At 51.1% G+C, this 12,229-nt stretch overlaps 3 protein-coding genes across 3 annotated transcripts; all 3 read right to left on the reverse strand.

The window, feature by feature from the left end:
• Window positions 1-1,534: 1,534 nt before the first annotated feature.
• On the reverse strand, window positions 1,535-3,217 carry LOC134551496 (inositol 1,4,5-trisphosphate receptor-interacting protein-like 1). The gene has a single exon (XM_063399156.1). The coding sequence runs from the start codon at window positions 3,215-3,217 to the stop codon at window positions 1,535-1,537; it is 1,683 nt and encodes a 560-aa protein (XP_063255226.1).
• A 2,851-nt stretch (window positions 3,218-6,068) lies between these two features.
• LOC134551497 (inositol 1,4,5-trisphosphate receptor-interacting protein-like 1) lies at window positions 6,069-7,592 on the reverse strand. The gene has a single exon (XM_063399157.1). It carries the CDS (start codon window positions 7,524-7,526, stop codon window positions 6,069-6,071), a length of 1,458 nt encoding a protein of 485 aa, XP_063255227.1. The 5' UTR covers window positions 7,527-7,592.
• A 3,113-nt stretch (window positions 7,593-10,705) lies between these two features.
• Window positions 10,706-12,229, reverse strand: LOC134551498 (inositol 1,4,5-trisphosphate receptor-interacting protein-like 1). Its single transcript, XM_063399159.1, has one exon. It carries the CDS (start codon window positions 12,161-12,163, stop codon window positions 10,706-10,708), a length of 1,458 nt encoding a protein of 485 aa, XP_063255229.1. The 5' UTR covers window positions 12,164-12,229.

Below are 12,229 nucleotides of genomic sequence, written 5' to 3' on the forward strand. Positions count from 1 at the left end.
AGAGGGGCTGTGTCCAAGGGCCTGCAGGGACAGCTCCAGGGCCCGTGGCTTCCCAGCGCCCCAGGGCAGGCTGAGATGGGCTGTGGGGAAGGAAGCCTTGGCTGGGAGGCCCATGAGGCCCTGGCCCCGCTGCCCACAGAAGCCGTGGCTGCCCCAGCCCTGGCAGCGTTCCAGGCCAGGCTGGATGGGCCTTGGAGAACCTGGGATAGTGGAAGGTGTCCCTGGCCTTGGCAGCACGGCTGGAACAAGACAATTCCTAAGGACCCTTCCAGGCTAAGCCATTCTGTGATTCTGTGATCAAAGGGGCTGGGAATGGCTGGGTTTAATTTGTGTTCAGCACTGTGAGTTTGGCTGAATTCAAGGATACAGTTGAGAGGCCAAGATACAGAGCACATAATATTAACCAATACAATAGGCCTGGTTGAGATCAGTAAAGTTTTGCACACTCCAGATTCCAACATATTGCATTTTATTGAAACAAGAGCAAAGCTTGCCACTTATAAATGTACTAACTATACAGGATTAGTATGGGTTGCAACAGACACTAGATATTGCTTTACTTGTATATAAAACTAATCTAAAATATATAAAATATTCTTTATGACATATGACATATATTATATAATAATATTCATAGATAATGTATATAGTATATATCTTAGATGTATACTATGTGTATTATAAATATATCTATTGTATTAAAATCTTTACAGGCATAAATGCACTGACAGCATTAATATGTGTCACAACAGGTAGTCAAACTAAATATGTGCTCTATTATTGTTATGTAAACATAATTACATATTCAAATCTTTAGAATTTTTTAATGATATGATAATTACATGTTTCATATATTTGATATTATTTTATTAGTAAATTGTTTTATTTTGTTGTATTTTACTATTCTATATGATAATTGAAAAACTGTTTAAGATATAATTTGTATACACTATATATATATCTATATGAAATAAAAATCTAGATTCTTATCTATACAAAATCTGAGGTCAGCTCCAAACAGTTGGTCCAATGCTGACCTAATGGTTTCCCTTTCTGATACGAGGAGAGACTCCATCCATTGAATGATCCTGGCCAAGGAGCGCTGATTTTTCCTCTATGTCTTCTTTGCCCTGTTTCTTTTTTCTTTTTCTGTCCCACATTCCTCTATCTTTCATACTCCAATTTTTGGCCCTTCTCAAAGGCCAGGAACAACTGTGTGTTACAGGTGGGGTTTGTTGACTTTGGCCATACGAGTAGAGCATGTTCTCTTCATGTGAAATTTTTGGAGTGGGGATATTACAGCACGGCTTTATGCAGAATTGGATGCCTTTTTTGAGGAAAATGAAATGATACAAGGAGGTACAATAAATCCTCCCATGCCCTCCACCTGCTGAGGCAGCAGGAGAGGCTGTAGGACCTTTGCCAGAGCCTTTGTATGTATCCTCTTCTCCTTAAATTTATGGTATGTGGTGGGTCTCTCCTGCCAGGTGTGAGCAGCACAGCACAGCTCTGTGCAGCAGAATCCCTTTCAGTCCTACGGTGTAAGGATCTCTATGAGCCGATGTTGCAGCTCCAGGTACTCGCCTATCCCCTGGGAGTGGGCAACCGGATCCATTGCCAGGTGATGGAAGAGGTTGGGTGGCTCAGCAGTTTGAACATCTGAGGGCAAACAGATCTCTTCAGGAAGCCTCGGATTGCCCACAATGAAGTGGTTGAGGCGTTTCATTTCCAGGGATAAGCGCAGGCTCTCGCTGACACTGATCAGTCGCCTCAGGAAATGTCTCCTGCGCCAGTGTGACACGGGAACGGTGTTCAGGAGGTGCATGACAATGGTCTTCATGGTGTAGGTGGAGAAGCCAATGCCCAGCTGAAGACGGACGAAGAACTGGAGGCATTTGAGGTGCAGACTGTCAGGTGGGGCCTGGCTGGCGATGTGGTTGAAGAACTTTGCCTCTGCCACAGCATAGGTCTCTGGCCAGGTTGTGCTTGGGGTGTAGGCCTCTGCAGTCTGGCTGCTCACAAAGATGTCTGAGTCATCTCTCCTCACCCCAAACAGCATCTCCATCCTGAAGCTTTCAATGCCATTGCTCACCTTGAACTGGCAGGATCGTCTGGAGGGCAGCAGCGTCAAGTGCCAGTTGTGTGAGTGAGGCAGAGCTGGCCAGACTGCTCTCACCAGCTGGCAGAACCAGCGGGCAGTTTTGTGCACATCCAGGTAGCAGTCGGTGCACAGGGTGTCCAGGAGGCTGGGCTCCTGATTGCTCCTCAGCTCCTCCTCGGGCTGGTGCAGGAAGCACAGCAGGTTCTCCCCCTGCTGCTCTCCTGTGCAGGTGCACTCCAGCTGCACGCGGACACGGAAGTTCCTCACGTGCCTGTGCCCTGCAGAGTCCAGCTCCAGGTGGAAGCTGTGGCCTGGCGGAGGAGTCATGGGGATGAGCACCTGATACACAACATCCTGCTCACGGGGACTCCAGCCTTCAAAGGCACTGCCCACCCCGATGGCTGGCTGCAGGACTGGGTAGAAACTGTTTGATAACACCTCTCCAAAGTAAGCTATATAGTTCTCCATGAGGCCAATTGTCCACTCGCAGCCTGCCTGCAGGTCCTGTACAGGCCACTCTATGCGCTCCATTAGATTTCTTCCTATGTTCTCTTGAATGCGAACAAGTACTTCATTACCAACATCCTCTTCTTCATTTGCATTCACATTTTCTTCTTGAAACTCCTCTCTCCTCAGGGTACTTCTCCACCCCATAAACCATAGGACCAAGACAAGGACCAGAAATGCAGCAATTGCTAACAGTGGCAAATATTGTGCAGCTCCACTCTGCGTTAGGGCCAGCTGCTCCACCTGCAACTCCAGCAGAAGCTTTTTCTGTTCCTGGCGCTTTGCATGCTCCTCCATGCGCTGACGTGTTTCCTCATCCCAAACATCCCCCACGCCCCGCAGGTGGTGGATGAGGCTTTGCAGGAGCACGTAAAGGAAAGTTATGGGATCCATGGTCTGGAGGAGGATGAAGAGAAGGCCTTGAGTGGGGCTGTGAGGGTGGGACATGACAATGAGGGCAGCAGGGATGGGAATCGCAGGCATCTTGGGGCAGGAACGACAGGGCTCCAGACAGCTGGCAGGCAGCAAGGCCTGTCCTGCTGTCCCAGCAGCAGCAGAAGCAGCACTGTGGGCTGCCCAAGGCTGTCCCATGAGGGGCTGTCCCTGCATGCAGGGGGAGAACCCAGCCCCGGGTGAGGCGTTTCTGCCCCAATCCTTGTCCCCAGCCCAGGCTCCCCAGCACGTGCGCACTCACCGCTTGCCCAAGCAATGCCAGGCCAGCGTTACCTGCTGGGGCCTTTTAGAGCTGCCCCAATTGTGACATGTCCCCCGTGATGTCACAGGTGTCACAGCACATCACAACCCAGCCAGCCCCACCCTTTGTCCCCAACCTGCCTCAGCCACTCCCAGTGGCCCTGGTGTAATGCTTAAGGCTGCCTTTGTGTGAATCTTCTTCCAACAACTGCCATTGTTCTTTATTTTGGATTTCTTTTCATCTGCATTCACCTGCATTGGCAATCTCCTAGACATCCATGTTGGAAGGCAGCCTTGAGGATCATTGAGTCTAAGCTTTGATTCCTTACTGGTTGAGGTGCACTTCAATCTCTGTGTCAGCGAGGTTGAAAAAATCCCTGAAGATCACACAGTCCAACTGCACACTTAACACTGCCTGCTGCGCCCATCAGCCAGGTCCCCAAATGCCACATGCACATGACTTTGAAACCTTTCTGAGCGTGCTGACTCAGCCATTTCCCTAGGCAGCCTGTTCCTCAGCTTGATATCCTTTTCTTTGCAGGAATATTTCCTAGAGATCCCATCAAAAGCTACCGTGCACAACCTAAACTCATTTTCCTCTTGCAATCTTTTTTGTTCTCTGGGCTAATATAATGATCCCCACCTAGCTACAACCTCCCTTCGGGGACCATCTGCACCGTGTCAGGCAGCTGGGCTGTGAAGCCAGCTCCTGGCAGAGGAGAGGAAGGTGCTGCTTTTGCACTGAACTTCCCATGATCCAGAGGGACAAAAGGGGTTGTCAGTGGGCAGAAGTGTTTCAGGTTTCCCAGAAGTGTTTCCATGTGAGGACAAGCTTGGTGCCAAATCCATCAGCCAAGGGAATCCATCCCCTTCCTAGCAGAAGGAAAAATCAGAATTTTCCCTGTAGAGAATGGAAAGGTTTGGAGTGAAATTCCGTACTGGGATGTTCCCGGATGTCTGTGTGAATGTTGCTGACCTGCACAGCGAGACTGTGAAGAAGGGATCTCAAGTGAAATGCAGCTTAGACTACAGCTTCCTGCCATGGTATTTGTGGAGCCTTGGAGGAGAAGGCTGCGTGGGTTGTGGCGACTTTCACCAGCTCTCCTGCTAACAGCACTGGGCACCCCAAGGCTGTTTGGTGTCAGCACAGGCAAGAGCAGGAAGCAACCCTGCCCTGGCTTTGTGGAGCCCTGAGATGAGCAAAGACGAGAAACGTGCAGAGAAGAGACCATCAGCACCAGGCAGCAGCTTCTATCAGCCCTCAATCACGGAAAATTCAAACCTTATTGTTTGGGTTTGGGCTTTGTGTGGTGTTTTGTTTGGAGTATTTTAGCAGCAGGAAAAGCTGTGTCATTTTCAATGCTGGAGACCTGGATTTGAATGGTCCCTTGCCAGTGTTGTGTAGATGGATCTCAAAATTGTGCCTTTGCCCCTCTCTTTCCTCTGTTATGATGTGTCACTTCAAGGGGTAGATGGCTACGTGTGTTTCTTTTTTCTCACCTTGTGCTGAGGAGCTGGGAGAGCTGCTGACCTTTCTCTCTCAGCCCAGCTTGACCCTGAAAGGGTTCTGCAGTGGGGTGAGGTGGCCTGTGGCCAGTGGCTCAGCTGCCAGCACTGGTGCCAGCCAACGTGTCAGGCTCATGGGTATGGCTTGAGTCAGGTCACAGCTGCCAGCATCTGGGCTGTGTCCCGCCCCACATTCGTCCTGCCACCAAGTTGGAGGGCACCAACCTGACTCTGACAAATCCACCTCGAAACCATGTCCCTAAATGCCACATCCACATTATCCTTTAGTCCCTCAAGCAGTAACAATTCCACCAATTTCATGAGCAGCTTGTGCCAGCGCTTGACAACCCTTTCAGAGGAGAAATTTTTCCCTCCTACCCAATCTAAGCCTCCCTGGCAGAAGTGGAGGCCATTTCCTCTTATCCTTTGCCTTGTTTCCTGGGAGCAGAGCCTGACCTGCACCAGCCCAACCCTCATGCCATAATTACATATTTCATATCTTTGATATTATTTTTATTGGTAAATTGTTTTGTTTTATTGTCCTTTTCTATTCTATATGATAATTGATAAACCTTATACTATATAACTTGTATACACTCTATCTATCTATCTATCTATCTATCTATCTATCTATCTATCTATCTATCTAATCTATCTATCTCTATGAAAAAAAATCTGGATTCTTATATATACAAAAATTGAGGTCAGCTCTAACTCCAACAGTTGGTCCAATGCTGACCCAAAGGTGTCCCTTCTGCAGACAAGAAGAGACTCCATCCATTGAATGGCTGTGGGCGAGCAATGCTGATTTTTCCTCTTGCTCCTTTTTGCCCTGTGTCTTCTTCTGTCTTTCTCTGTGCCACATTCCTCCTTCCTTCATGCTCTAATTTGCAGCCTTTCTCAAAGGCCAGGAACAACTGCATGTTCCAGGTGGGCTTTGGTGACTTTGCTGCTGCATGTTCGGCGTGTGGTCTCTTCATGAGCATTTTTGGAATGGGAGAGTTCATACTTAAGCGGGGCTTAATGCGGATCTGGGTGCCTTTCTTTGGAAAACGATACAAGGAGGGAGAATAAATCCTCCTGTGGCCTTCCACAAGCTGAGGCGGCAGGAGAGGCTGTGGGACCTTTGCCAGAGCCGTTGCAGGCATCCTCTTCTCCTTCAAGCACCAGACTTGGACTGTGAGGTGCTTCTCCGCTGCCAGGTGTGAGCAGCCCAAGCACAGCTCTGTTCTCATAGCCATGACTCCGTGCCTGCATTCCTTCAGTCTTCCCCGAGAAGGATTCTCTCGAACCGCGTTCGCAGCACCTGGTACTCACTCATGGCCTGCCTGTGGGCGGCCGATTCCTGCGCCAGCTGATGGAAGAGATTGTACGTCTGACCCGTCTGCACATCTCGGGGTAAACGGATCTCTTCAGGAAGCCTGCGGTTCCCCACAATGAAGTGGTTGAGGTGTTTTGCTTCCACACATAAGTGCAGGCTCTCGATGATGTCCAGCAGTCGCAGCAGAAAATCTCCCCTGCGCCACGATGACACGGGCACGACATTGAGCAGGTGCATGACAATGGTCTTCATGGTGTAGGTGGAGAAGCCAATGCCCAGCTGAAGATGGACGAAGAACTGGAGGCATTTGAGGTGCAGACTGTCAGGTGGGGCCTGGCTGGCGATGTGGTTGAAGAACTTTGCCTCTGCCACAGCATAGGTCTCTGGCCAGGTTGTGCTTGGGGTGTAGGCCTCTGCAGTCTGGCTGCTCACAAAGATGTCTGAGTCATCTCTCCTCACCCCAAACAGCATCTCCATCCTGAAGCTTTCAATGCCATTGGTCACCTTGAATTGGCAGGAGCGTCTGGAGGGCAGCAGCGTTAAGTGCCAATTGTGTGAGTGAGGCAGAGCTGGCCAGACTGCTCTCACCAGCTGGCAGAACCAGCGGGCAGTTTTGTGCACATCCAGGTAGGAGCCGATGCACAGGGTGTCCAGGAGGCTGGGCTCCTGACTGCTCCTCAGCTCCTCCTCGGGCTGGTGCAGGAAGCACAGCAGGTTCTCGCCCTGCTGCTCTCCTGTGCAGGTGCACTCCAGCTGCACGTGGACACGGAAGTTCCTCACGTGCCTGTGCCCTGCAGAGTCCAGCTCCAGGTGGAAGCTGTGGCCTGGCGGAGGAGTCATGGGGATGAGCACCTGATAGACAACGTCCTGCTCACGGGGACTCCAGCCTTCAAAGGCACTGCCCACCCCGATGGCTGGCTGCAGGACTGGGTAGAAACTGTTTGATAAGACCTCTCCAAAGTAAGCTATATAGTTCTCCATGAGGCCAGCTGTCCACTCACAGCCTTTCTGCAGGTCCTGCACAGGCCACTCTATGCGCTCCAATAGAATTCTTCCAGCGTCATCATTTACACAGTTTTCTTCTTCATGCTCTTCATTTGCCACATCATTGTTGTTTTCCACATTTGCAGCTCCATGGACGCCTCCATTTTCAACATCATCTTCCTCATTTGCCTGCACATTTCTGCCTCCCTCTTCAGCTGCACCGTTGTTTTCCTCTTCTAACTCCTCTCTCCTCAGGCTCCTTTTCCACCCGATAAACCAGAGCACCAAGACCAGCAGCACGAGCACAGCAACAGCCAAGGGCTGCAAGAGCTGCACCTGCTTCAGGGTGAGCTGCTCCACCTCCCGCTCTAGCCGAATCCTCTCCCATTCCAGCTGCTTTGCACGCACTTCCATGCGCAGTCGTGTCTCCTCATCCCAGACATCACCCACGGGCTGCGGGTACTGGATGAGGCTCTTCAAGAGCACGAGAAGGAGTATTATGGAATTCATGGTCTGCAGGAGGAGGGAGAGAAGGCCTTGAGTGGGGCTGTGAGGGTGGGACATGACAATGAGGGCAGCAGGGAAGGGAATTGCAGGGATATGGGGGCAGGAAGGACAGGGCCCCAGACAGCTGGCAGGCAGCAAGGCCAGTCCCACTGCCCCACCAGCAGCAGCAGCAGCACCATGGGCTGCCCAAGGCTGTCCCATGAGGGGCTGTCCCTGCATGCAGGGGGAGAACCCAGCCCTGGGTGAGGCGTTTCTGCCCCAGCCCTTGTCCCCAGCCCAGGCTCCCCAGCACGTGCGCACTCACCGCTTGCCCGAGCAATGCCGGGCCAGCGTTACCTGCTGGGGCCTTTTAGAGCTGCCCCCATTGTGACACGTCCCCTGTGATGTCACAGGTGTCACAGCACATCACAACCCAGTCAATCCCACCCTTTGTCCCCACCCTGGCTCAGCCACTCCCAGTGGCCCTGGTGTAATGCTTAAGGCTGCCTTTGTGTGAATCTTCTTCCAAGAACTGCCATTGTTCTTTCTTTTGGATTTCTCTTCATCTGCATTCACCTGCATTGGCAATCTCCTAGACATCCATGTTGGAAGGCAGCCTTGAGGATCATTGAGTCTAAGCTTTGATTCCTTACTGGTTGAGGTGCACTTCAATCTCTGTGTCAGCGAGGTTGAAAAAATCCCTGAAGATCACACAGGCAAACTGCACACTTAACACTGCCTACTGCACCCATCAGCCAGGTCCCCAAATGCCACATGCACATGACTTTGAAACCTTTCTGAGCGTGCTGACTCAGCCATTTCCCTAGGCAGCCTGTTCCTCAGCTTGATATCCTTTTCTTTGCAGGAATATTTCCTAGAGAGCCCATCAAAAGCTACCGTGCACAACCTAAACTCATTTTCCTCTTGCAATCTTTTTTGTTCTCTGGGCTAATATAATGATCCCCACCTAGCTACAACCTCCCTTCGGGGACCATCTGCACCGTGTCAGGCAGCTGGGCTGTGAAGCCAGCTCCTGGCAGAGGAGAGAAAGGTGCTGCTTTTGCAGTGGACTTCCCATGATCCAGAGGGACAAAAGGGGTTGTCAGTGGGCAGAAGAGTTTCGGGTTTCCCAGAAGCGTTTCCATGTGAGGAGAAGCTTGGTGCCAAATCCATCAGCCAAGGGAATCCATCCCCTTCCTAGCAGAAGGAAAAATCAGAATTTTCCTTCTAGAGTATGGAAAGGTTTGGAGTGAAATTCCGTACTGGGATGTTCCCAGATGTCTGTGTGAATGTTGTTGACCTGCACAGCGAGACTGTGAAGAAGGGATCTCAAGTGAAATGCAGCTTAGACTACAGCTTCCTGCCATGGTATTTGTGGAGCCTTGAAGGAGAAGGCTGCGTGGGTTGTGGTGACTTTCACCAGCTCTCCTGCTAACAGCACTGGGCACCCCAAGGCTGTTTGGTGTCAGCACAGGCAAGAGCAGGAAGCAACTCTCCCCTGGCTTTGTGGAGCCCTGAGATGAGCAAAGACGAGAAGCGTGCAAAGAAGAGACCATCAGCACCAGGCAGCAGCTTCTCTCAGCCCTCAATCACAGAAAATTCAAACCTTATTGTTTGGGTTTGGGCTTTGTGTAGTGTTTTGTTTGGAGTTTTTTAGCAGCAGGAAAAGCTGTGTCATTTTCAATGCTGGAGACCTGGATTGGAATGGTCCCTTGCCAGTGTTGTGTAGGTGGATCTCAAAATTGTGCTTTTGCCCCTCTCTTTCCTCTGTTATGATGTGTCACTTCAAGGGGTAGATGGCTACGTGTGTTTCTCTTTTCCCACCTTGTGCTGAGGAGCTGGGAGAGCTGCTGACCTTTCTCTCTCGGCCCAGCTTGACCCTGAAAGGGTTCTGCAGTGGGGTGAGGTGGCCTGTGGCCAGTGGCTCAGCTGCCAGCACCGGTGCCAGCCAACGTGTCAGGCTCATGGGTATGGCTTGAGTCAGGTCACAGTTGCCAGCATCTGGGCTGTGTCCCGCCCCACATTCGTCCTGCCACCAAGTCGGAGGGCACCAACCTGACTCTGACAAATCCACCTCGAAACCATGTCCCTAAATGCCACATCCACATTATCCTTTAGTGCCTCAAGCAGTAACAGTTCCACCAATTCCATGGGCAGCCTTTGGCAGTGCTTAACAACCCTTTCAGAGGAGAAATTTTTCCCTCCTACCCAATCTAAGCCTTCCTGGCAGAAGTGGAGGCCATTTCCTCTCATCCTCTGCCTTGTTTCCTGGGAGCAGAGCCTGACCTGCACCAGCCCAACCCTCATGCCATAATTGCATATTTCATATCTTTGATATTATTTTTATTGGTAAATTGTTTTGTTTTATTGTCCTTTTCTATTCTATATGATAATTGATAAACCTTATACTGTATAACTTGTATACACTCTATCTATCTATCTATCTATCTATCTATCTATCTATCTATCTATCTATCTATCTATCTATCTATCTAATCTATCTATCTCTATGAAAAAAAATCTGGATTATTATATATACAAAAATTGAGGTCAGCTCTAACTCCAACAGTTGGTCCAATGCTGACCCAAAGGTGTCCCTTCTGCAGACAAGAAGAGACTCCATCCATTGAATGGCTGTGGGCGAGCAATGCTGATTTTTCCTCTTGCTCCTTTTTGCCCTGTGTCTTCTTCTGTCTTTCTCTGTGCCACATTCCTCCTTCCTTCATGCTCTAATTTGCAGCCTTTCTCAAAGGCCAGGAACAACTGCATGTTCCAGGTGGGCTTTGGTGACTTTGCTGCTGCATGTTCGGCGTGTGGTCTCTTCATGAGCATTTTTGGAATGGGAGAGTTCATACTTAAGCGGGGCTTAATGCGGATCTGGGTGCCTTTCTTTGGAAAACGATACAAGGAGGGAGAATAAATCCTCCTGTGGCCTTCCACAAGCTGAGGCGGCAGGAGAGGCTGTGGGACCTTTGCCAGAGCCGTTGCAGGCATCCTCTTCTCCTTCAAGCACCAGACTTGGACTGTGAGGTGCTTCTCCGCTGCCAGGTGTGAGCAGCCCAAGCACAGCTCTGTTCTCATAGCCATGACTCCGTGCCTGCATTCCTTCAGTCTTCCCCGAGAAGGATTCTCTCGAACCGCGTTCGCAGCACCTGGTACTCACTCATGGCCTGCCTGTGGGCGGCCGATTCCTGCGCCAGCTGATGGAAGAGATTGTACGTCTGACCCGTCTGCACATCTCGGGGTAAACGGATCTCTTCAGGAAGCCTGCGGTTCCCCACAATGAAGTGGTTGAGGTGTTTTGCTTCCACACATAAGTGCAGGCTCTCGATGATGTCCAGCAGTCGCAGCAGAAAATCTCCCCTGCGCCACGATGACACGGGCACGACATTGAGCAGGTGCATGACAATGGTCTTCATGGTGTAGGTGGAGAAGCCAATGCCCAGCTGAAGATGGACGAAGAACTGGAGGCATTTGAGGTGCAGACTGTCAGGTGGGGCCTGGCTGGCGATGTGGTTGAAGAACTTTGCCTCTGCCACAGCATAGGTCTCTGGCCAGGTTGTGCTTGGGGTGTAGGCCTCTGCAGTCTGGCTGCTCACAAAGATGTCTGAGTCATCTCTCCTCACCCCAAACAGCATCTCCATCCTGAAGCTTTCAATGCCATTGGTCACCTTGAATTGGCAGGAGCGTCTGGAGGGCAGCAGCGTTAAGTGCCAATTGTGTGAGTGAGGCAGAGCTGGCCAGACTGCTCTCACCAGCTGGCAGAACCAGCGGGCAGTTTTGTGCACATCCAGGTAGGAGCCGATGCACAGGGTGTCCAGGAGGCTGGGCTCCTGACTGCTCCTCAGCTCCTCCTCGGGCTGGTGCAGGAAGCACAGCAGGTTCTCGCCCTGCTGCTCTCCTGTGCAGGTGCACTCCAGCTGCACGTGGACACGGAAGTTCCTCACGTGCCTGTGCCCTGCAGAGTCCAGCTCCAGGTGGAAGCTGTGGCCTGGCGGAGGAGTCATGGGGATGAGCACCTGATAGACAACGTCCTGCTCACGGGGACTCCAGCCTTCAAAGGCACTGCCCACCCCGATGGCTGGCTGCAGGACTGGGTAGAAACTGTTTGATAAGACCTCTCCAAAGTAAGCTATATAGTTCTCCATGAGGCCAGCTGTCCACTCACAGCCTTTCTGCAGGTCCTGCACAGGCCACTCTATGCGCTCCAATAGAATTCTTCCAGCGTCATCATTTACACAGTTTTCTTCTTCATGCTCTTCATTTGCCACATCATTGTTGTTTTCCACATTTGCAGCTCCATGGACGCCTCCATTTTCAACATCATCTTCCTCATTTGCCTGCACATTTCTGCCTCCCTCTTCAGCTGCACCGTTGTTTTCCTCTTCTAACTCCTCTCTCCTCAGGCTCCTTTTCCACCCGATAAACCAGAGCACCAAGACCAGCAGCACGAGCACAGCAACAGCCAAGGGCTGCAAGAGCTGCACCTGCTTCAGGGTGAGCTGCTCCACCTCCCGCTCTAGCCGAATCCTCTCCCATTCCAGCTGCTTTGCACGCACTTCCATGCGCAGTCGTGTCTCCTCATCCCAGACATCACCCACGGGCTGCGGGTACTGGATGAGGCTCTTCAA

Source organism: Prinia subflava, chromosome 5, assembly GCF_021018805.1.
Source record: "Prinia subflava isolate CZ2003 ecotype Zambia chromosome 5, Cam_Psub_1.2, whole genome shotgun sequence".
NCBI classification, from domain to species: domain Eukaryota; kingdom Metazoa; phylum Chordata; class Aves; order Passeriformes; family Cisticolidae; genus Prinia; species Prinia subflava.

What these genes read in the sequence shown, in the direction of transcription:
- LOC134551496 (XM_063399156.1), bottom strand. Translation starts at nt 3,217, where the DNA reads ATGCAGGGACAGCCCCTCATGGGACAGCCTTGGGCAGCCCACAGTGCT.
- LOC134551497 (XM_063399157.1), bottom strand. Translation starts at nt 7,526, where the DNA reads ATGGAAGTGCGTGCAAAGCAGCTGGAATGGGAGAGGATTCGGCTAGAG.
- LOC134551498 (XM_063399159.1), bottom strand. Translation starts at nt 12,163, where the DNA reads ATGGAAGTGCGTGCAAAGCAGCTGGAATGGGAGAGGATTCGGCTAGAG.